Source organism: Ambystoma mexicanum, chromosome 1q (assembly GCF_040938575.1).
Source record: "Ambystoma mexicanum isolate Mex_15411 chromosome 1q, UKY_AmexF1_1, whole genome shotgun sequence".
NCBI lineage: Eukaryota > Metazoa > Chordata > Amphibia > Caudata > Ambystomatidae > Ambystoma > Ambystoma mexicanum.
In genome coordinates, this window is record NC_090922.1 from 1209713589 (window position 1) to 1209739775 (window position 26187).

Sequence of the window (26187 nt, forward strand, 5' to 3'; positions counted from 1 at the left end):
CAAAGATCAAAAAAGCTTCTCAAAGGCAATTTGAATGCTAACTTGCTCTCAATAAAAAGCCTCATGAATATTAATGAACCCTCAATTGAATTATCTTACAATACCTCTTCCCTTTTCTCAATGTTTTATCAAGAACAGGTAAAAGCTCATACTCACACCACACCTCTGCGATTGTAGAGAGCTGAAAGCTGAGCTTACAGCCTGAAGCTGAAGGGAAGCTTGCGTTGTACAATCCCAACAATCACCAAGAAATCCCCAATAGACCAAATCCAATGGAAAAGCCACTTAAGAAAAACCATCATGGTCTCTAATGACGATAACAAACGATATAAAGAGAGATATATAAAAGAGATTTGGTATCAATTGACTAACCATGATGCAAACATAAGCCAAGTTCATATAAGATAGTTCAATGGCTTTGAGCTGCTGTAGTTACACTTTTGGTGTCCTCATATACAGTTCAATGAAAATGGATATTTCGCATAAAAAGGAAAAGCTTTTGGAGCCACTACCACTGAAATTCCAATGTAGTACTGCAAAAATCCAGGACAGAAAAAAAGAGCAATGAGAACCCTGCCCTTCTCCATAAACCAAAATGGAGACAGCTATCCAGCTTGCATGGTCCTCAGCTCAGCTCTTCCCTACATGCCATCCATTATGATCTGAAACACCACTCCTTTAACTCCTCCCAGAAGTTCTGTTTATATAACCTCTGGATTTCAAAACATATTCCTCACAAATATGTTTACTATATTCCACAGCATTTCAAAACATTCCCTCCAAGAATGTGTTTGTCATATTCCCCAAGAATACCTGAACTTGCCCATGCCAGGATACCATATTAGTGGGCACCCAGTGACTTGGAGTGCATCAGAACATTGTTTATTATTTACAGGATCATAAGGGATTATTTACATAAACAAACCAGCCACTGGTTCCCAGCCCATATCCTATTTTTACAGTGGCCTCTTGTGTTCCGTAAACAAATGCTAACCAGGCTTGAAGCCCGGACTTGCACAAAAGATAGCAGGGGAGTCATTTGCAATTGTTCATTTCATTTGTGCACAGTACATGAATACAATTCAAATGGAAATATCCTCTAAAAGAAATGTATGTATGTATATATATGTATATATATATATATATATATATATATATATATATATATATATCTATCATGCTCATATCGCATGAATGTATTTTTCTTCCAGATCAGCTAAAATACACGACAACCCATAAAAAAAGGTTTTAATTTAATGGATTGGGAGTTTAGCTAGTTTTTTTTTTTAATCAAACATTAAAATTTAGCATAAAAGTGAACAACTGTTCAGCATAACATGACAATTTAGCACAGTTCCTTGGCTCTACATTATCCATGGTGAGAACAACTATTTGCCCTTTAGTGAACTGTAACCTTCAATATCCATTTAATCTGTGTGTGAACTTTTACCTTCTCTGAATGCATCTGCCAAAGATAAAAGTTGTAGGGCATAGGCTACCATTCCAAAATTGTGTGTCTATGAAAAATACTGTTTTATTTGAATGCTATGTTTTAGGAGCCTAGCACTAAAAATTTAAAATCACTTTATAATGAAATCCACACATGAAAAATAACTTACAAGCAACATGCAAATAAAACGTCCACCTAAAAGTATAATTCAACAAAGCTCTCCCATATATAGTCCGTGTCACTCGTAGCACAAGAGCGTAAAAATATCAATGTACAAGCAAGTTGAAAACCAAACATGCTCTTGAAGCATCATTCAAAAATCATTCCCCAAAGCAGACAATACCACTCCCACCTACATAATGGCTGCTCCTGTTGGAGAGTTTATAGGATGCACTGGAACTGCATCACAGAACAGATGACCTACACCAAGTCCCTGCTGTAATATGTATCTTTATATAGTCTGGCAGGAAGCAAACTATTTCACTAGCCAGACCTCAACATGTATATACCAATTGCCCACAGTCTACTTGTACAGCAGACAAAATACTTCTGAAGATGTGTGGCCCTTGATTCAAACAGCTTTTCCTTTTATCGGAATTCATGCCTTGATCATGCTCAGATTCTTTTATTTTTTATTAAATGATTGGTTTCATATGAAAATTTCATACATCACACATCTGTTTAAAAAAAAGAAAGGAAAAGTAAGATCCAAGAAAGGAGGAAGCAGCAATAAGATATACACGATGCATCGAAATGTTCCCCTCCAAAAAAAGAAAATACAATCAATTCCCGACATCTCAGTTTCCCTTTTCCAATTCCAGTACAACCTCCATGAACTTCATTGCAGCTAGCACCATCAGGTTACTTTCTCCTAAAATGAACATATCACACCACTCCTGACATGATAGAGTTTTACAACCTTCAGCCGTTTCACTCATATATTGCCTTCTTTTTGGCTCCATGGCATGACATTCGGTCCATAGGTGTTCGGAGGTTTCAACTATTTCTTTATTTCTGCAAAATCTACAGAAGGATTTGTTGATAGGAATCTGTCACCCATTGTCTAGAACTTCCATGCTAGGGAGGATATTTAATCTTAATCTCATAAATAAATCCCCATAGTGTTTGTTCGGAAATGTTGTTAGGTATCTGGGGAGTTGATTCAATGGTCTTCCTTCATGCTCCAGGTTCAACGATAACCTGCAAGAGCTTCTTTGCGAAAGAGTAGTAATCCAATCCATTCTCTTCACCTGCCAATTCACTTTGTTCCGGATTAGTTTTAAGGGCCGCCTCCATTAGATCCAGCTGCTAAAGCCAGTATCTACAGGAGGATTTCCAGGAACCCACAATCAGGTCGCTCCCTCTGTAATCCCCTTTTTCAAGAATTTCAAATGGGGAACCGCTCCCATCAATCATGTATTTCGAAAACAGGCTCAACGAGTGCCAGCTAATCCTTGAGCTAAGGAATTGGAGGCCCAATTCAAATCGGATTAGGGAGATAGGTAAAGATTGTGGTAAACCCAACACCTTCCTCCAAAAAAGACCCTCTAATTAATCCCAAACCACCTCTGGGAAATGGGGCGCTGATTCAGCACCATATTTTAGTATGGGAGCTCAATGGTACATTTGCCAAATTTACTTTTTATTTTTCTTGTTTGGGTGGCGAGTCTAAGACATTTCAGTCTAAGACCATCCATCCATGGTTTTTTGATTATGCTACAGCTGAAAGGGACACCCAAACAGACCATAGAGTCTGCAATTTCAATGTTCACTGAGTTTATTATCCAGGTGAACTTGGACTTCTTTCTTATTCCTGGTTTCTGAAGGAACATTTTTTTTTTATTCACCCAGTATCGCTCCAGTTGATTTAGCCTTCTTTGGAGCCGTATCGGGGTGTAGTCGATCAAAACCAAATCATCCGCATATAAAACCCACGAGATAAGACGGTGATAGATTTTTGGGGGTAAGGTGTTAACTTCTTCCTGACTTTGCTCCATGTCGTTAGATACAAATTAAATAGCTGTGGGGACAAAGGACAACCCTTTTTCAGGCCTCTAGATATACTAATGGGTTTTTATTAAACTCCTTATACCAGACATCCTGATTTGAATTGATGTTGATGAGTACAGGTTCTTTATTGCCTCTAGCAGATCTTGAGGACAGTGCCAGGTAGATCATTTCTCCCAGAGCCATTCTCTATTAATGCAGTTGAAGGCCTGCCCTGGAACAATGAAGGGTAAATAGACCTTCTGCTTTCACCTACAGGCCTTCAACTTCAAGATGTTAAGCAGAAATAAGTTGAGGCTAGTGCCAACCCCAGGGACAAACCCAGTCTGCCTTTTATCAAGATGGCCAGAGCTTGTCGCCCATTTCTTCAGGTGTCCCAGCGAAATAGGCGTAAAGATTTTTACAAGCATGTCCGATAAGGCAATGGGCCTATTATTTTTCGGGTTATCTCAGTCCCCCTTCTTGTAGATCGAGACAATTATTGCTGCCTTCCACGAGGCGGGAACCTCTTCAGGTATTAAAACTTGGTTGAAAAGTGCCCAACAAAAATGCGCCCAGTCCTCAGGATTTTGTTTCTGCATTTCATTATGTAGGCCATCAGGGCCCACTGCTCGCAAGAGGTTACATTTTTTAATCTGTATAGCAATGTCCTCCTGTGTGAACTCAATTGACCAAGGCATGGTGGCTGTGCTGACTACACTAGATTCGGGAAAAGACTAAAAAAAAAGAGCCCGGGGAAGAACTCAATCCAGACCCTTTCTGGGACGGCAGGAATCAAAGTTGTCAATTGGTATGTGGTATTACTATTGAGCAAGGCCCAAAGATCATGCATGTTCTTATTAGCAATAATTTCCATGATGACTTCAGCATCCGCTTGAAAGCGTTGAGCCTTTGTAACCAGCAGCCAATTTCTGTATTGTTGTTTGCGCTTCTTTTTTAGAGAGGCTTTGTCACTCATTTCGACACAATCTATATTTCGCAAATCAGCTCTGAAATTCTTCTTGGCCTTTTTCACATCTTCATTAGGGCAGTGGAGCCTCTTGAATGTGGGATTGCCTGAAATCGCTGAAGTAATTTGGAAGTAGAAGAGGATGCAAGGATAATCAATGGCCAGGGATTTTGAGGAGTGGGCATTTTTGTAGAAGGCTGTGATCTTTGGTAGCTCCTCAGGGCGTATACGCAAACGGTTTCTCCCCTGGTTTATTTGGACAGCTTTCCACACTTGCTCTTTAATATCTTCTTCCTGCTCTTTAAAACGAAGACATAGAAGGATGTGATCGCTATTAGTCATAGGCGGGACACTCAGGGAGTGCAAATATTTGAAAAGGCCAGTTGATACAAAATAATGATCCAAGTGGGCTTTCTGGGGACCACGCGCCATGTTGCTCTACTCGGAATGTCACCTCTAGGAGAACCGTTTACCATACAAATAGCTTGCTCCTTTAGCTCAGATATCCATAGGGTTGCTTTTCTCTGCAAGGAGACCCACAACAGTTTGACCCCTGATTTATCCAAGCATCTCACATGAAGATCTCCACATCGCAAAAAAAGGGGAGATTTTAAATCCACCCAACAATTATCCATAAGACCAGTGACTACAAACTCCTCATCACCAAACTCTGCCAGGTTCCAATACACATTAAAAACCACTAACACCAATGGAGCATAGTGAAGTGGGAGAATGGAAGAAAAGGCCCCCACCAATCCCCTCTCTCCCTTGGCCTAGAGGATCATGGCCCAGGCACCCGCCACGAGAGGAGTTTACCCATCTACCAGACGGCCAAATACCCTGGTACAAGAACATACGGATGTGCCCTCCCGCGTGCCCGCCAGCCTGCCATACCCTCGCCGACGCCTGCGGCATAGAGGGACTCGACTGAATCATCCAGCGCTAACTCGACACATCATTAGAGATGCCATGACGACCCGGCCAACGGCCAGAATACCCGTACAACATACACACTGGACACTCCCACACCAATCCACACGAAGAACATACTCAGTGCTATGACGCAAGTGACGGATACACCCACAGACGCGCATCTTTATTATTTTTCACATAGGCTTCTCAAAATGCAGAAATGCAAGACGCACAATGAACTCATCTAAAAGCTTGCTCACGCTTCTCCTAAACCTATGGGCAATAATGAAAAGCATAACGAAGACACGATACTGGGGATAAAGCAATATGATACCATAACCTAAAGCGCTGTGTACCAAACTTCTCCGCCTATGCACCAGGCCCAAGTAGGCCGCAAGCAAGAGCTTCCATGAACATTGAATGAGCAAGAGTATAGTTGCTGACCCTGCAGAATGAGCCCGGCGATGACTGACAGTCAAGGGCACAATGTTGCAATCTCGTATGTCGCAAGCCGACGCCGAGGTCACACCTGCAATTAAAACCAGGCACACAGTGGAAAATACAATATTAATTGTGCAGAATTCTGCCACGACCACGGTCCCACCTCACGTGACCAAGCCAAACCTGACAGGGTGCCAGGCCCAGGAGGAGAGAGGCCCCGAAAACCCCCGTTTCAAGATATAGGCAGATACAATTAAGTGATTCAATGGACATCTGCGGCGGTGGGAGTAGTTGGCCTTCAGGCATACCAATAAAACTTCACGTTGTCTGCACATAACCATAGTGAAACATTGTTGCAAATGACAGGTGCACCGCGAGCTGGGCACAACGATGGTCCCAGACTGGGGGGCTCGTACGTGGACCAATCAGAACATGGGGCTCTTATCACTGACGCCAGTAACATTGACCAATCCCCAGGTATCTTCATGTAACAATTTTCATGTATCAATTTGAAGGGACAACCCAATTGTACCACCTGACTAACCCTCAACCACTAACAATGCTCCCTATACGTATGCTATACTAACCCTACCACTCGAGGAACCAATCCAGAGTGGCGATAGGTTTTTTGCTAAACTTTCCAAGGTGACGCAGGTAGCGCGTCATACTAAGGTAAAAAGGGCCTGCGAGCCCAGGATGAAGAGAGAGAGTCAGGACGGACGCGTACGTTCCTTGACCCATCCCTGCCGTTTGTCCAATGAACAGCAGAACCACGTTGCTTCTTGCGTGTGCCTCATACTCATTTTTGGGATACACGGGAGGAGTTGGGGCCTCCCTGCCCGGAGGTTCGCGGACGGCTCAGCCGACCCCGGGAGAATTCCCCCCCCGACAAGTTGGAGGCACTGCTGTGATCTGTTTAAGATCTGCTTTTTTTTATTTTTCCGAGTACTCCCGTTGCGGGGAGACCCGGCGGCGCGGCCCCCTCTGCCGCTGCCCCCTTTTGAGGACTACAGGACCATCGCGGAACTGCGAGAAGACCGGACAGCGCAATCCGGATATTGGCTTTCGGGAGCCGGTTGAGAAGTATCCCGCCCGCGGTTGGCGAGTGTCCAGACGTGGTCCAGACGAGGGGAGGCGGCGAGCCGCTTGGAGGGGTGCACGCAGTCGAGCAGCCCTGCGTCAAGAGCACTTGGTGAGTATGCCACGCACAACAAGCAATGTGAAATTGTGAGGGAGGGGGGAGGAATTGAATGAGGGAGGCGGGAGGTGTTGCACAGGTGCGCGGCAAAGGTTTGGCAAATTAGTGTTGGTAACGAATGAATGGTAGCCGGACAAGTGCGAGAGCAGTCCGCTACGATTACGGGAGAGAAGGGGGCGGAGCACGGAAACATCACGTGCGGCCGCTCGGAGACACTGATTGGCCTAGGTCGCGACCACGTGTAAGGGTGTGTGTGCGTGCGCGGTTTCCTACGATTTGGCGATTATTGATCAATGAGTAGATGAGGATACCTATTGATCGAGCAGGAAACTTGATAGATAGATGACGTTTCCCTGTAGGTGGTAGCTAGCTGGTTGCCCAATACGGAAGATAATTGGCTGGTTAAGCCCTCCTGTCGAGGGGCGTATCACACGCGAGGCGACGCAGCGTGCGCAGTCCGATTATATTGTTGATTACCTTGTTCCAGGCGTGACAGGAAGACAGCTGTGGGGTTAACGGGGGTGGATTGCAAATATAGTTTGAACTTTTGAAGAACTTACTAATAGGTTAAAGAAATCGGTGACGTCACCAGTAGGGTTTTCATAGGATATCTCGAGAACAAGACATCTTTATTTGTGAAAGTGGAGGGGAAGAAAGTTGTGGCAGGGGAGTGGAAACGAAGGTAAACGGTAGTGAATTGATCGGGGGGAAGGCGGAAACGGGGACGTGGCTGCGCACGAAGAACGCCGGCCACGGCAAGTGTAAAGGAGGGAGGTGGAGCAAGTGGGGTGGCTGTATAAGAACGTAATAAGGGGCACGCAGCCGCAGGGGGCTACGTGCGCCTCGGCCGCAGGGGGCCGCAAAGGTGGAAAGAAAGAAAAGAACATACAAACGTGAATGCCATATTTTACGTTATTGGATTATCACAAGTCCCCAAAATTACGGTGCCAGGTAAGAGGCTGTACATTATAAACTGTCAGTAAGATAACGGCTACCGAATAGGGGAAGGACAACAGTAAAGAGCTACCATGTCATACGGGGCAGGATCGGGAGGGTGGGGGAACACCCTCACTACCCCATTACAACACATATGTAAAACATTATCGCCCCATAGGGAGAAACTGATCAAGTATAGCATTGAATGGACACAGGGGACGGACAACAAAATGACGTCACCATGGCCGCCTAATGGTAGTTTCGATCCATATACCCAACATTCGCTACTGACCTATCTGCATAACACATACAAAGGGAAGAAGTTGACACACCACGTGGAGGTGTTTAACTTATGGAGAATGTTCCAAGGGTCCCGACCAGGACCAAATGGAATGTTTAGTATGGGTGGAACAACGGAGGAAGAGAAGATTAAAGAGGGAGGAGAAAATGGGGACAAGGAGAGTGAAAGCCCACAGAACACGGGGAATGTAGAAGAGGGAGAGAAGAGTAACAACATAAAAGAAAAGGAAATAAAAAAGAAACAGAGCGACGATATACCCCTAGCGAAGATAGTGAAAAAGGAGGAAGGGGGGTTATATCCTTTAACAGAACTACGAGACATGGTTCAATTAAGGGCAGCTGAGGGGTACTCGAACCCGGCATACAGCCCGCCACCATATACAGCCACAGGTAACCACACAGAAAGGGAGCAGAGTAACACGATGGGATCAGCTCGCGCACAAATAGCCGCAGGGGAAGGAGGGATTGACAAAAAGCAAATAGCAGGAATAGGACAGGATGACTGGGTAGCTGCGCAGGTATTATTAAAATTACGAGGGTCATTAACAGAAGAAGAGGAAGAGGTGGTAAGGAAAATGGACGAGGAAAACATTAGAAGGAGCGAAAAGAAAAGAGAAGAGGGGAAAAGAAAGCGGGAGGAGCTGTTACGACAAAAGGAAGAGATTTTGGAAGAACGATTAGCAGAATTAAGGGATGAGCAGAATACACTGATCAAGCAGCTCGAGAGAGAGGAAAGAGAGAGAGCACGGGAAAGGAAAGAAAGCAAGGATGAGTTGGACAGAATGAGTGAACGAACTGAGGAGAAAAGGAGAGAAGCAGAAAGGGCGAAGGCAGTAGCAGAAAGGTTATCGAGAGCAGCACTGCGTGAAAAGAAAAGGAAAGAAGAAGAGAAAGAAAAGGAAGTGGAAATATGGAGAAAAGGATTACTATCAGAAACGACAAGGAAATATGAAGAAAGAAGGATGATAGAAGGTATATTAGAGCAGGAAAGAGCGAAATGGGAAAAGAAGAAAGGATCATGGAAAAGATGAGTATTGAAGTAATGGACGAATTGAAAAGGAAAAGAGAGGAAATTGATAGAGAAATAGCGGAGAAAAATGAAGGGGAAAGAGATGAACGGGGTGGGGGGGAGTGAAGTAAGGAGGTATGTATACGGAGACACAGAAGTAGCAACAACCTCAGCACAAAGGGGAGAAATTGGCAACGAAGACAAGGGAGAAACGGATCTAATAGATTTAAGAACAGCGACGATTAAGGGGGAAAAGATAGATTTGGGGCTGCCATTAATGGAGGACTTTTGCAGTGAGGAAGGAGAAGGGATAGAAAAGGAAGGGAGAGACAGTGAAAGGGAAAGCTTAGACAAATTATACATCACCCGGACAAACGGAGAATCCCCATGGATCTGCAGGAGAAAGGAAGAACTGGAGGGAAGTGAGGAGGAAGAGCAAGGAATAGCAGGAAGGCAGACACGCACAGCCACACAGTCACCATCCCGTCCCACATGCTCCACTACCTCACGTTCATTACGTGCAACATACCAATATAAACTAGCGCCCTTCTCACATGAACTAACACCCTATGCAGGCAGGCTTAGAGACCTCCCTGGACGCAGGCAGGAAGTACGAATACACATGCCCACATTAAATAAAGGAAATGGCAAAAGAAAGGGAAGAGATGGAGGAGAAACAGTTATGGACTCCATTGACGATGTAGAGGATAGGGAAGAAGAGGAGGGGTGTACGGATTCGATTGCGTGGGACCCAAAGGGCCAACAAGGACACAACCTAATGCCACTTTTGGAAAAGGGAGGGGTTAGACCACAATACGTCCCCTGGAAGCATGTAGACAAGGAAAACATAAAGTGCAGGCTCCCATCATTAAGTGGAGGTGCGGGAAAATGGATATATGAAATGGAAAAACACACTGCAGGACAGAAATTGGCAGTGGGGGATGTAAAGGGCCTTTTGATATCAATATTAGGGGATGCAGCAGATGACATCTGGAAGAGAGCGGGATTCCCCAGGGTAACAATAACAAACACATCACACGATGGGGCGCCATTCGCAAATTGCAGACATGCTTTATGGCAGGCACTGAGGGTACAGTACCCGGACACATCAGACATAGGAGCAATTACGTCACGCAAGATGTGTGAAAACAAAGATCCTGTTGATTATATCCAGGAAATTCAAGAGAAGTGGCGTATGGAAACTAGAGAACAATGGGACAAGACACCAGCAATATTCTATCATATACTAGTACAAGGGCTCCCAGAAGCAGTCCAGAAACAACTGAAGAAAGTAGTGGGGATGGAAGCAAAAGCATGGCCAGAAATACAACTGACAATAGTGCATCATTGTAGGACATGGCAAGAAAAAATGAAGCAAAAGGAAGACGATCGGAAAACGGAAGAGGCTAAATTAGTACAGAAAAAACCTACTAAATATACAATGGAAGGCGCACTAATAACTACACCTGCAACAATGACTCAAAACACCGCACAAGTAGTAGCTGCACAAGATCCCTCGCAAATACAATCATCACAGACTGTAACACAACAGCTGCCGCCACTCAACCCATACACGACTAACATGGGAGGAGGATACTCAACGCCAGGAGCTGGGTATTATAATTACAACAGGGGAAGGGGAGGAATAATGAGGGGGAGAGGATATGGATATAGCACACAACAGCAGGGGGAGGATTTCGAAATTTCTACCCCACCATGCAACCAGTGTACCAGGACAACCCAGGAAGCTTTCCATGGCAGAACAGGGAACCACCGGTATGTTGGATTTGTGGATTGGTAGGGCACATGTCACGCACGTGTAGAGTGAGACCGGGCACACCATCATGGATCGAACAGGGACAGCAAGGGCCCACACAGGAACTGCAGGGCATACGGCAACAGCAGATATTGCAATGGGGAAATGGGCAGCAACAACCAGTAACACAACAACAGCCCCAGACATATTTGCTGCCACAACAACAGGTAGCAGTGACACAACAACCCCAAGTACAACAAGCACAGCAACCTGCCCAAATCCAAGACCATAACATAACCTCTACCAATACACAACTACAGCAAACACAACTGGGAAGGGTGACGGTCCTGGGACACAACCCTTACACAGGAAGTGGTCAATCATTATACCCTCAATAGGACAGCCCACAGACGGCCTTGGTGTGTCCCATCCTGTCGGTAACACCTAATAGTGCGGAGGAACCACGCATAGAGGTAACGATGGGTGACAAAAGATTATCATTCCTTGTTGACACGGGAGCGACCCAGTCTTGCATAAGAGAAGGTAAATTTAAGATGTCAGGCGAAGCCATGAACACCCAAGGATTTTCTGGGGCTAGGGGATTGGTTCCCTTTACTGATAACATTCCCTTATCGATTGGGGAGTATGACATGTCAGTACCGCTTTTATATTCTAGGGCCTCACCAGTAAACATACTGGGGAGAGACATAATGAGCAGGTTAAATATGACAATCTCCTTTACGGAGGACGGCATAGTTTGCTCCACTCCAGGAATTAACATGCTCACTGCACGACAAATTATGCAAGCATACTGTGGACAGACAGCGATTAGGGCTGAGCCAGTAGATGGTGAACCGTTCCAGTACGGGACAGACATGGCATTTGCATGGATGCCAGGAATTGAAGGAAAGATCTGGAGGAGGCCAGCAGCCTATTTGTTTAGACCAGAAACACCAGCCAACGAACCAGAAGGAAAGGTGATTGCAGTGAACTTAGAGAGCATTATAGCAACTGCTGATTACATTGCAGTACACGCCCATGACGGAGAAGGGAGAGCATGGAGGGCAGTGATAGCACTGACAGAGGGATGTAGACTCACCCAGGTGTCAGATGAGGAGCTCTTCTCAGAAGAAAAGGAAAAGGGTGAAATGGTGTTTATGATGAGTGTAGAAATATGGCTTAGAGTGACGTACAAACAAGTGGCACAGAAAATTGCAATGGCACTTGAAGCACCCACATCCACCCCAGCTCCCTTCTTTGAGGAGGATATGGCAAAGGTACTGACATCATTATGGACTACTAGTCCCTATGACGTGGGATGTATAAAAAGTATAGGAGGAGTAAGAATAAAATTGAAAAAAGGTGCCATACTCCCCAGAGTGAAACAGTACCCACTATCAAAAGAGGCAGATGAGGGCATATATGAAACAATAACGGCCCTTATAAATAGTGGCATATTGGTACCATCAGAATCATCATGTAACACAGCTGTATACCCAGTGCGCAAAGCTAAAGGGGGGTCTTGGCGCTTCATACAGGACCTCAGGCCCTTGAACAACATAGTGGAAGCAGAATACCCCATAGCAGCGAACCCGGCCACAATATTGTGCGGCATTCCAGCAGAGGCATCACGATTTACAGTGATAGACCTAAAAAATGCCCTTTTCTCAATACCCCTGCACCCAGACTCACAACATCTGACAAGCTTCACGTACAGGAACACAAAGTGGAAACACACCAGATTGCCACAAGGCTACTGCGAGTCACCCTCAATCTTCAACAGGGTAATACAGATGGATTTGGGTAACATTGAAGTGGAAAGCACAGTGTTACAGTACGTTGATGATATAATTATTTGCAGCACAAGCGAAAGAAGATGTAGAGAGGACTCATTGAAGATGCTGACGGTATTGGCTGAAAAGGGTTACAAAGTAGATAAGGAGAAGTTACAGTACTGTCAGGAACAGGTACTTTACATTGGTCAGCTCATATCTCTATACGGGAGAAAGATTGCACCACAAAGAGCACAGGCTATTTCAAAAACGCCGCCGCCACACACAGTGAGGGAACTGCAGCAGTTCCTGGGATTGTGCAACTACTGTGGAGCCTGGGTATTTGATTACAGCTCATACATAAGACCCCTACTTGAGGCATTAAAAGAAGCTAACAAAGGGGAGAGAAAGTTGGGGTGGACAATGGAAATGAAAGAGGCGTTTAACGAACTGAAAGATGCAATATCAACTGCTCCGGTGCTGGCCACCCCTGATTATGAACGACAATTTTTTATATTTTCACGGGGCTCTTATCACTGACGCCAGTAACATTGACCAATCCCCAGGGATCTTCATGTAACAATTTTCATGTATCAATTTGAAGGGACAACCCAATTGTACCACCTGACTAACCCTCAACCACTAACAATGCTACCTATACGTATGCTATACTAACCCTACCACTCGAGGAACCAATCCAGAGTGGTGATAGGTTTTTTGCTAAACTTTCCAAGGTGACGCAGGTAGCGCGTCATACTAAGGTAAAAAGGGCCTGCGAGCCCAGGATGAAGAGAGAGAGTCAGGACGGACGCGTACATTCCTTGACCCATCCCTGCCGTTTGTCCAATAAACAGCAGAACCACCTTGCTTCTTGCGTGTGCCTCATACTCATTTTTGGGATACACGGGAGGAGTTGGGGCCTCCCTGCCCGGAGGTTCGCGGACGGCTCAGCCGACCCCGGGAGAATTTCCCCCCGACAATAGCATGGACATATCTCCCAATCTAGAAGGCCAGTCTGCACATAAGGACTTGGATTTCTTTTTTCCACTATTTTGAGGCTTTGTTCCAATTTCACTAAAGTCAGTTAACCAGCAGATAGTCTTCCTACTCTTGTTTGGGCTGGATTGAAGAATATTTCGAATCCTTCGCAGGTCGGTTGCAGGATAGCCACGTTTCCTGTAGACAAAGGATGTCATTATTTTATGTAGCCAAGTCTCTTTTCTTGAACAGATGCCCAAAACCTCTGGATGGTGACTCAGGAAGTTAAAGGTTGTGTTTCTGGGCCAGTGAACCAGCCAACCATGACCAATCTGTCGACAGACGTAGGGCTCCATTTCTCTCTTCGCGCATCCTAACACTCCTTTCAGCTATGTTTTTTATGAATGAGACTTGTATGGATGTAGAGGTAGTCTGTTCCCCATTTTGGCCGGGAGAGACCAGATCTCTTCTAGCTCTCAGGGATGGTATTTTTCAACCTTGGTCTGGGCAAAAATACCTTTGGAGTAGGAGTGTTCGTTCTGTGGGCTACTAGGTCTGACTTTCCAAGAGTGTTGGACTTTTGCAGGTCCCCGTCAGTGAGCTCAAAGCCCAGGTGGAGAAAATCAGGGGATACTTCCAAGATGGCTTTCTTCACCAACATTGAATTGAGATGTAGTACCACCCAATCCCAACATTTTTCTCCCACAAAAGCTACAATCTTGATATTGTTTTGATCAATGCATCTGAGTTTAGGTGAGCAATGTAGGAGTTTTAGCACATTCCTCCTATTCATTTTACGGCCATCTTTCCCCGCAATTATCCTCTCGATCATTACGAAAGGCTTGATGGCGTCCTGGTGGTTAACTTGAACTCTCATATGGCATTCCTTCCACCGCCTCATCGGGCCTGATTGCAGACTACTTGCTCGCTCTGACAGTAGTGATAGGAGCTCCCTTCTTTGCTCCAGCTGTGGGATATATTTACCCACTCAGCTGTACTCCCTTCCATAACCAAGCTGCACTTCAGCAGAAGCTACAAAAAGATGGCTGCGCTGGCACCATTGCCTCACACCAAAACGGCGTTTTCAGCTACAAAAAGATGGATGCACCATCTTGCCAAGCATATATTGGGCAGGATGGAACAAAGGGGCACACTGAGAAAGCCCGCCAGTGTGTTCTTACATGTACAAAAGAAGGGAAGTGAAAAAGCAGCGCTGCTTTGCAGCAAGCCCAAAGTTCCCATGGAAAAAGGGAAATAATTACATTTAAAAATGATAGCGCTTCCTGTTACTCATCATAATACCTTTATTAATGATACCTTGCCATGCCCCTCCACATTCACATTGTGCTCTAAGCAGACAAGAGCAGTATTCCTGAATGACAGACTGTTCAGATCTGAAGAAATCGAAAAAAGGTTTACTTCAGCTACACGGGAAACACTTTACTTTTTGGTTACAAAATGTCAAGGATCAATGCATCAAAAAGGCCCTGGCTTTCTGAGCCTATTTCAATTTCAGTGCATCTGTGTTTTAACCCATTGCTGCATACCAGAAGTTAACTATGGCTACAAAATAATATGGGAATTCAGATGGAAGAGAAAAATCGAATTTGCAAGGAAAATGTAGTCACCACACATTTAAAATGTACTTTTGCAAACTGAGAAAAAGACTTGTTTAAAAGTGTATGTTGGATAAGGCCTTGTCCATACCTAGCAATGTAAAGGGGTTTGTTTTGGGAAACATACATGGTATGTTTTATTCAACAGGCTTGTTTTTGATTCAGGACAAAAAAGAAATGAAAGGAATTAAACTGCATTGGCTGGGTTTTGCAGGCTCCAAAACAGGTTTTTCCTGCAGGCTAAGGTAAGGCTTCCCCCAAAAGGGAACCACCATAAACTTCCAGGACACTTGGCTGATAATTACTAGGTTGGAAAACTTTGACTGACCAAGATAAAAGAAAGTTCACATACGCATCAGACTTTCATCTGAGCTGAGGCCTCGTGCAATAGAAATTCTGGGACACGAGTATGTGAAAAAGAAAATCACACATCCACGTGATTTCTACATGAAGCTTCAAAGAAAGACTTCATGACAACCCTGGACTAAGGAGGGATAGTCTGGAAAAGCATGACCATATTTGGAGGACAATGCTGACCATTTGGTGTAAACAGCTATTTTAAACTTTTCAGACTTTTATCTTTGCAACCAGACTTTGCAGGAATGTAAAAAGTTAATAGCTTTAATGTAATTTTGTGGGTTTTAATTTAAGACATTGTGGCTTTCACTGCCATATTGGGAACAGAAATGGCAGAGAATTGGGTATTCTAAGGAAAATATACCTGATGCTACTGCGAATTTCAATGCTGACATGCCTAATGATAATCCACACACATGTATGAAGTTATAGAATTTTAGGCTGAATATTTCACACTAAAAATGACCAGAAATGATTACAAGGGCGAAACAATGTCTTACTGACTGCAGAGTTGGACTGGCATGAGCTGCATAAAATATGTAACCTTCTTATGTAATTTGTTAAAATGCTACCACTGTACAAATGTGACATTTATGTCAAAACTAGAGGATTTTAGCAAAAGTAACTGTGGGGGGGTCTGGACATTGTAAAACTCACATAATAAATGTGACATCATGCCCTTGAACTCCAATCAGCAGGGAGGAAGGCGGTAGCTTTCTCCCCTAACCAATCCAGTTGTTTAGAGGCGTGCTTAGCCAAGTCTGCCCTGCCGTATAATTCTATGATGTCACCATGCTCTATAAAAAAAAGGTGGCTGACAACACTCAAGACACTCTTTCCTGAATTCCGTGCGCCTGCATTCCTGATCTTCCACATTCATCCTGCCTGATTAAAGATCCCACTGCAAAGCCAATGCAGAGCAGATTCCAGATCCCACTGCAACGCCAAAGCATAGCCGATTCCACCGCAAGGCCAAAGCATTGCTGATCCTATCCCCAGCAAGGCCTCAAACAAGAGAATCCCACTAAAAAAATCCCATTAACCAAAGGGAAAAGCTGTGGTATTTTTTGGGAAGCATCCTGAGACCAGCCTGGCTTTTTGCCCACTAACTGCATGCCTGTAGCAACCCTGCCATCCTGCTGTCCTCGTTATCCCATGACCAGACCTTTGCCCAGCTGTGTTTTGCCAGGACAGTCCGCTATCCGGTGACCAGAATTTTTTGTGACCAGAACCCTGACTGTTCCAAAATACCAAAACTCAAGCGTGGACTGCGAGTATTTCCCCATCCCAGAGAAACACATAGTCTCCCCATATTGACCCTTTTGTCTCTATTCCACTCTCTAAGCAATCCTACCCATACCCTGGTAACTTGTTAAAACTGTTAGAAGTGCTAGCGCCATCTCTATTAATTCTGTCTTGTGTAGATCATAACCCATTAATCATATTTTGAGTAATCAAACTAATTTCCACATAAAGTTGAACGCTGGGGTGACAAGGTTGATGTCACGAATCAACCTTGGATCTTACTGTTTCCCTCTTTAACAATATAGTCTTAATAATCTAGTTTAAGTGCAACCTGTCTTGTTTCTAAGCTGGTTTTCTCTCTTCCCCGGCTTTATTTTACCAAAAGCAAGCCTTCTTCTATCTTGCAAATCTCATCCAGTTCTGTAGCTAAAGACCTCCTTTCACCTCTATATTGTCCCGGTGATATACATGTATTCCCTTCCCAAAAACTGCATTCCAATTCAGTGTTTTTCACCTGTTTTTTTGAAAAAAAGTTTGACATTTAAAACTGCAAACTAGAAAAAAATGCAACTTTTCCATGTGTAAATGCGACTGCACTGGGTTTTCAATTTCAACCTGTTTTGTGCACTGCATGCTTTTGTGATACTTTGCCTGATGATTGCCAGTGATATAACATCCCTAATACTGTGATAAAACATATGTATATCCTTATTTAAACAAACATATCATTATTTATTTGTCAAAATCCATGTGTCATTTTAGGCCTTTGCAAAGGGTTTTGCCTCTTATTTTGTGAGGGAAGGTCGGATTTTGATTCTGTTTGCTGCCTCTTATTCCTAACTACCTGCTGCTTCTTTCTACTATTCAATTATTGATGGGTGGAGGGAACACTGCAGGGGGAAACCTTAACTTGGGTGCTATCTATCTATCCAATTCAAAAAATGCTCCTATTCAATTGTGCTTTGGATATTTTGTACTAGAAGGTTAACCAAGTGCATTGCTTCCATTTCCATGTGTCAATATCACCCCATTGGTGATTGCTGGCCAATATTGAAATGGGTGTGATTTTTGTGAATTTTTAAATAAATAAATATTGTATTTTCACCAACCAGCCTGGTTCATGGTCCATTGTGACCCGGGGTATTTGTAAAAGGTGGTGTGAAACAGGTTGGGTACCGGCTCAATTTGAATTCATTGAAATTAAAGAAAAAGCATTCCTATTGAGTGCCACATCCCAGGATAAAACCAGATGTCCTGGTCTGGTGTGTGACGCCCGATTGGAATCCTTAACAGCGTACGGAAGAAGGGGCTCACCACCACCATTCAATGGCTGTTCTCTCATATCAGAGTGCAGACCATGAGGAAGGCTACCTTCTAATTGAGGTTCCCCATTAGTAGGTCAAATTTTCTCAACCTAAAATCAGGGCATTATTTACCCCCAAATCTTTGTTCATGCTGTCTGATTAAGTAGACCAAATCTTCAGTAAAAGCATGTTTTCATCTTTTGAATCCGGAACATCAATAAAATTTGGCATTGGACCCCGGGACACAGTCCTTTTTATAGAGACTTTAGGGCGGCATAACTCCATATGTTCGGCATCTGTCAGTGTTAGCGTGCGCAAGAAAGCTCTAGAGCCATTTGATTTGGCCTTTTTAGGCATTGAGATGAGTTTAGATTTTCTTTGTGTACATTGTTTGGGCATCTGTTTGCGACCTTCCTCAATTCTGTCTGTTTTTTTTAAAAAAACAAACAGAGTATAGTTTCCCGGAAACTACTCTCTGAACTTCTGAGGGCACTCTTGGAGCCATTGGAGTTGGCTTGTCAGGCCCCATGGGCAGCTTCAATTAATCCACGTTTGACAATGTAGATTCAGTATTAGTCAGGCCCAGTGACTTTGAGGACTGGCTCGAGGTCAAGTCAGATCTGGAGGGTACATTCTGTTGTGTGGACTTGCAGGTTTTGTTATGCAAGACCGTCAGCATTTCTTCTCTCAGCGTCCTTACCGGTGGATTTCACTTTGGGTCACCAGTTGAAGGGTTTTTGGTACACGTTCCTGTGTCTTCTGATCTGCAGCATTTGGTCCATTTCAGTAGGTCTACAATTCCAGACATTAAGGTTGTTTTCTCCCACTCCTCCCCTCTTGCGAAGTCAAAGAGCCGGGACTGCCATTGTGAAGAAAGTTCAGCTTCTTTGTCTAGTCTTGACTGGACTGACCCATTAAAGGATTCCAGGAAAATAAGTTTGCTGTGCATTGTTACTAGAAGTGTGGCCTGATCCTTTAATGTCTCGTTGAGAGATTCATACAGCTTCGTGAAAGGATCGATGGTAATGTTCAAGGCCACCATCATTAAGTTCTGCAGGTGAACCTGATCGATCCCACCAGGACGTAGGAGGAGGTAGATGATCCTCTCTAAGCCTCCCTGCAGCAGTGCCATCTCAAGAGTCTGACGAGCGGGCAGAAGAGGCATTCAAATCCTCATTCGGCATAAAGATGGAAGGGAGAGGGGCACTGGATGTTGCAGGCACCAATTCTTGCATGGGTGCCATAGATGGGCTAGAATTGCCGTTTAGACGGGCTGAAGGTTGTTGATGTAGAAGTAACCAGGTCCTGCATCGATGCCATCTGAGGGTCGGAGATCGCCACCTCCGCTTTACCATTCAGTAGTTCTTTTGTTGGTATATTCTCCCGTGTCAAGAGGTTTGTTCCCATTCCTGAGGGATCTGGGACAACCAAGGATTTTGTTGCAGAGCAGTATGAGCTTGCAAGGTCGCTCAACCTGCTTTGCATTTTTCTAATAAAACTCAGGTTGGCGATATCCGCAGCTAGTCTGGCTGCCAGAGCCGCATGTTGGTGCTCCAAGGTCTCCAATAGGGGGCACCGGAAGCCCTGGCGCATTGGTTTTAATGGTATTTCCAGGGGTCTCTTTTACCACATACTCGGGCAGTCAGGGCGATTAAAGGTATTCTGTTTATTCTTCATATTCCTAGTCTTCGTTGCTCTTTTCTGCCTGAGGCAGGTCCAAAGGCATGGGAATGTGCCTGGAGAAAGTGGTCCGTTGATGGGGCAGGAGTCCCAAACTTTCAGGAGCAGGAGGGAAATGAGAAGCATGCCCCATGTATGGGGTGGGGATGGGAGCAAACGAGGGGTTTGTTAAAGAGTCCTTCTCCCTCTCGCTCATACACGCAACTCCATTGTCATGCGGGATTTAGATGCCCATCTCCCCTTTTTCGTGCATGGAATTAAGGTTTGGGGACAGGGAATCAGGCCAAGGAGTTCTCTCCTGGTTGCTATTCAAACTATTTATACCCGTATCACGGGGCATCATGAAGGATCCTTTAGGAGTCAAAATTAGGGCTGTTGCAAGTGTGGTAGAGATTATATCATCTTGCAACTTTCCCTTTCGCCTGGTGCATGGGCCGTTCAAAAGCATATTCATAAGTCTCTGGCGCTCTAGAAGTTCAGGAAAATCTGGCCACACAGCCCAATGTAAATGCTGTTAATGCAGGTATTTATCGGCTCAACGATCCTACCTTTAAACGGGTGTCAGATCCAGTACCTCGCTTCGCCTCTCACCTCCTAGCCTGCATAGACTGCAGTGACTGCCACCTCAGCTGCCCAGCTCTGCTGCTGCGCTCCACGCTATCTGCTGGAAGTTATAGGAAACACACCTCCAGCGAAAGAAAGTGAAAGCAGACTCTCTCGTGCTCTTATGCTGCAGTGAATGCCACCTCAGCTCGCAAGGATATTAAAAAATTATGAATCGGGAAAAGATCTGGAAGAAACTCTAATAACTGCAATCAAATATACAAAGTACCTTGAAGAAATGAACTGGTCTTAAAAAAAGCCATTACAAAGAATTAGAAATAACTTCAGCGAGCATTTCTCGTCACAATAAGAAAATAAGCAACTTACTCTCTGGTTTTTGCAAACGTTTCCTTTGCCTTGACGTCATGGCTGCTTAATGAGGATACACTGCCTCTTTTCTTTAACAAACGAGCTGCCTTGTCCTTAGCGATATCAGACATCGCTACAAAAACAACAATGGAAAAATACAGCATGTTGTATTAGTTATGTTACATAGAATTTGAAATAACACATCACATGCTCATATTTATTAGATGTTACTAAAGGTACTGTTTTGCAGCCTTATTAGTGAATGGCATGTTTTCAAAAAAGAACATTAGCTTTGAGAACTCCACATAAAGAATAAGGCTTACTTCGTTTCGGTAAAATACTAAGATGAATATATTGTCAGACAAGTGATGCCCATTTTCGAGTGCAAATGAAAACGCATGGAGTCAGAGTCAAACTCTTCCCATCCGACTTATGAAATTGATATTTCCCCTGAGGAAGGGGCAAGTGTTTCATGCAAACAGCCCGCCTCCAAGCTCATCTGATAGGGATATGGCCTGGAGGAAGCTTTGTCCATTAAGCAAATAAGGCTAGAAGTATTCTCTGCAGTACCTCGTGGTGACCTTAGGAAGAATAAATAATGGATAATAATTGTGACAAAGCCAGTAACCTGACCTTGACGAAAGGGAGTGGGATCCCCTCTCAACATGAGGGCGAAGGTGTAAGGAGGGGAACGGAGCCAGCCCTAATCAAAAGGGCAAGTTGAGGATACCCCAAGTTCTAACTCTTCCCCTTGGCCCGGACGTCTCTTTGCAGAGAACTGTGTTCTCCAGCCTTAGCTCAGTTGGATACTTGCAGGGTCTCGCATCGGTTTTAGCAACCACCAGCACAAGCAAGAAAAGCAAAACCATTGCCCCATGTCCTACACAGAAAATATGAAAACCAGCAGGTCATCAAATAACTAATCACACAGGAGGAGACAAGGGCCGTGCAAAAACACAGACCTGGCCCAGAGAGAGAGAGATGCAGACTACAACCACCCGCATACACAGCTTAGCGAGAAGCACTGCAGGGCAGCCAGAAGATGCAGGCGAACCCGCGCAATGGGACCTAACCCACTAGATCACCAAAGACTACATAGGGAGAAGCATCCACCATCCCTAGAACACAATGATAAAAGTGCACTTTGTATTCCGTCCAGTAACAGGCAATCAAACACTTACCATTCTGAGATGCCATGGTCGCTCCGCAGCAAATGCGAACAAGGAAAGTGGTCGACCTAGACCGATTCTTATGACTTATCCCTACACAGATACATGCTGGGTGGGGAAGACAGGGCCTGATTGGTCAGGGAAATTAGACTGATGCTCACTAGGGGAGCGCGATTTAAGCAGGGCATAGGAAACATGAAGTGTGGGTTCTTTGGGTGAAGTCAGCGGTAGAGGTGGGCCACGAGATCAGCAGGAGGAAGACTCAGTGGAGGCTTGTGGATGAGTTTCGAGGAGAAAGTGAGGTATTGGTAAAGTTTGAGTGTGCGTGTTTGTGAGGCGAGTGACTAAAGGAAGGAAGTTATGGAGTGAATGCGAAATGAATGATACTGGGTGAAATAAGGGTATTTGTATAGCTTAGAGCGAGGAAAGTGGTAGTGGGAGGAGGAAAGTAGTAGTGGGAGAAGGAGTGTAGTTGGAGGAGAAAAGTAGGATTGTCGAGCAGAGAGTGGTAGTAGGAATGGGGAGTAGTGAAGTGGAATGGGAGGAGTGGTTACATCAAAGAGTGGAGGCGGGAACTAGAGGGATTGAAACATAGGATGTGCAGAAGATTGGTGGGAGGAGGAAGAGGAGGGGTGTAATAGTAAGAGTAGAGGGCAAGGCGAGCCTGGCCATGAACAATCAAACCTAAGTCAGGCAGTGTAACTGCAAGCCATAACCCAAACCCTGTTAGCATACCAACACTGGATAGAGTAGGGACAGACAGCAAATCCCAGAGAGTCTGCATTTCGGTACAAATATCTAGCCTACCATAGGTGCTTAGACAGTAGGGTCTCCCGTTCAGTAGCACTAGTTGGGGATACGGATGCCTGGGTTAGAGAGGGGACCCTAAGGGAGACGTCCTTGGGACTCATTGTTTTGTGCCATCTTTGACATAATATTGCTTTTTAACTGTAGTTTAGAAAGTAAACAATAATGATAACAACACATTTTTTAAAGAATTCCAATGGGGTTTCAGGCATTATTAGTTGATCTGGGATACAATCCATGCTCATGCTATGCTACGCACCTTCTGCCCTGGTCATCTCTACCCATCTGTGTGCACTTAGGTACATCCACTCTCACAACTCGGCACCTGTATTTCTATCCCTTGCTCTCCTATCCATCACCATACCGCTAACCATTCTATACCTTTTCCAGAAAGTCCTCTCTTCCTCTCTTTGGCCAACCCTATCTCTTGTACTTGTTACCCTCTAAAAGCAACCCCCACATTTCTATACACCATTCTGCACTCACACTGAACCCACTCTGGGCCTCTGGAATGCCCATTCTCTCTGCAATAAACCATTTTGACTCCCATAACCCCAAACTCTCTGTGATGGTGGTCACCTCTAGACTGCTAATTAGCAAGGACACACCTATAGCTTCTCTTTTCCTTGAGTCTTTAATCCATTTTCTTTGAACACAAGGTTGACCAACATCTCTCGCCCACCCCCTGATTAGCCTATTAATTTGCCACCCAAATAGCACCATCAACCTCTTCTGCCCTGACCTCAACATACTGCATACATCTTCCCCAGCTGATGTTCCTGCTGTCATCATGGCTGACCCCAACTTCACTTACATGTCAAAGAGCCACCGATTACAACTGGGTGCTACTCACTCTGACCACTCTTTAGTCAACCTATGCAACCTTCCCACCAATATGCAAGTCAACTTGCTAGATCTCATCTCCCTGTCCTCCTCTCTTCAGTTGGCCATGCACCCACGGACCACTCACTAAAGCACTTCACCATCTCTGCCCCCTCCACTCTGGATGTCCTCATCGCCTCTGACATCTCCCTCTCTAAACTCCTCTCTTGTACAGACCACTTTCTGCTCTCCTCTCACCTGAAGCGTCTTGCTCCCCCAAGCAAAGCCTACCCCAGCACTGCCACCTTGCTTCTCTGTCATTCGGCCCATGAATTTGGCCCGTCAATGGACGGCTTTGCCTCTTCTTTCTCTGCTCCTCCTACTGCTGCGGCAGACTTGCACTCTGACACAGTCCCCTCTAACCTGCATCTTTCTATCTCCAACACTCTGGACATCCTTGCCGCTGTCAGGAGAATACATCTGAAGCCTACCTCCAAATGCAACTCTTGGTACGACTCTGACCTTGCCGCCCTAAAACGCAAGTGCAGTGTAGCCGAGAGGAAGTGGAGGGTGCATGCTCTGACACACTGGCCTGCCGCCAGCTCCAACGGCAATAAAGACTCTCTGCCCTCTCCAAGAAGAGGGTCCATATCCAGGCCTGCGTCTCTGCGGCTTCTAACAACACGGCCAAACTCTTTAAAATCTGCAAGGAGCTGGCCAATCCTACTGCAGGCTTCACCTCTCCTGTTCCCTCCCAGGCCCTCTGTACGGCTCTGACCTCTCACTGCACCACTAAAACTCAGAACATTCTGTCCTCGCTATCATCTTCCTCTCCCTCTCAAGCCCCCTTTGGATGCCTCTCCCACTCCTCTTCCTTTTTCCTCCTTCGCTCTGACAACACCTGATGAGGTCTCTAGACAAATTCGATCTAAGAAAGTGTTGTCCATTTCCGTGGCAGCTTGGATGGAGCACGGCGGCAGCAGCAGGGGCAGTGGCTTCCTGTCACCGCCAAAACAAAAGGAAAGGAGGGGGTGGGGGTAAAAATAACTTAAGGGAAGGGAGGGTGTGTGGGCAAGATGGCGGTGCAAGGCGTGGGAAGCAGCCGGCTACTCAGAACATGGCCGAGATTAGCAGTTTCAGCCTGCGTTATGAGCAACCCGATTAGTTGGCTCCCCCGCCCGGGTGCCAATAGCAGTGAACAGTCATATAAACCGCACCATGAAGTTAGTTGTAGCTTAGCTTATCGATGGCGACTATTCTAATGGCACTTTTCATGATGCCCTAACTCGACTATTGCCATTTTCTCTGATGACACTTTTCTGGTAATGTCAATACACAGGCAAATTAAAATGAGAGGGACCCGATTACATGTTGTCATCACAAATCCTAGAACTGGCCTTGAACATATCTATTCCGAAGTTGACTCAAGCAAGTATATTGGCGTGAATTAAGTTTAAGGAAGTTCATGTTATGCAACCTCGGTCATAAAACAAGGAAAGCACCCATTGCAATTTACATTTGGAAACCGGTTATTATAATGTATGCCCCACACAGATAATTCCCCCCCCCCCCAACCATTTGGGAAGTTACCTATCATACACTCTTCCCGTTGCTTCCTTCCACACAGCCCCAAAATCCGTATTTATAATTTTTCCGTCGTCCTTCTGCATCTGAAATTCTTAAACTGCACCAGATCAATCGATGCATTTGTTTTGTTAACATAAGAAGGCAGGTTTCGGCAAAGGGGCTCCAAACATCATCACACATGCCAGCATCACATGGTCCATTGGGAGACAGTAGCCCAGTTGTGGTTTAATCTCTGCCTTGTGGAGCATGTATCCCCGGATTCCCCCATTATGAACCCAGGAATGGATAATGCTGGCATGATCATTTTGAAACCGGCCACGCACATCTTTTGGGGGCACTGACTGGCCCGCTGTAGGGGCACCGTGTTGCAGGCAGCAGGGGAACGGTGCAGGGGTTATAGAGGACGGGAGAACGCCCATATCGCACAGCAAGGGGGCTAGGAGCGAGTAAAACGATAAGACCAGATGACATACCGTGTTCCTATCTGCCAGCGCTCTCGCCTCACTAGCCACAGCAACGCTTTCAGTGTACGCGTCTAGTTACTCAGGCAACACGGTGGGCTGGGGAGGGGGAGGGATTTAGCCTGACACACCAATTACCTTCAAGGGGCGTCGCAAACTCGCCATTGCCGAAATCCCCAAATTAAGCGGCCATAATGGAATGAACGAACGTAAGTGAATCCTGAGAAGAACTTCCCTGAGAAGGCATGACGCATCCACTACGTCACCCAGCGTCAGTCATGTATGTACAATAGGTATAATTATACCTGTACAAGTTCATCTGTAAATTTTGTGAAACTTTCCATGCACATTTCTTACCTTCCCTTACATAGTTTTACTTTAGTGTTATCAGTATACGTCCAACATTTTGTAAAAGCAAGCTTCTAATGTATTATATGGGATTATTTCCTTTTATAGTTTAATCGTAATAGAGTAGGATAGTGTCCAGTACTTGTACAGCTACCTGACCGCGAGTTGAAC

General features: G+C 45.1%; 1 protein-coding gene across 2 annotated transcripts in view; it reads right to left on the reverse strand.

Moving 5' to 3' along the window:
* Positions 1-25829, reverse strand: part of DYNLT5 (dynein light chain Tctex-type family member 5) — a 104496-nt gene extending 78667 nt beyond the window's left edge. Inside the window, exons 1-2 of one of the 2 annotated variants that reach the window (XM_069641957.1) lie at positions 25807-25829; positions 20841-20955 (exon numbers count right to left, since the gene is read on the reverse strand). In XM_069641957.1, the coding sequence (XP_069498058.1) occupies positions 20841-20953 (113 nt within the window). In that variant the 5' untranslated portion in view covers positions 20954-20955; positions 25807-25829. Of the gene's footprint in view, positions 1-20840; positions 20956-25680; positions 25772-25806 lie in introns of those variants that run through there. The other variant, XM_069641956.1, reaches the window with a different exon arrangement.
* Between the last annotated feature and the right edge of the window lie 358 nt (positions 25830-26187).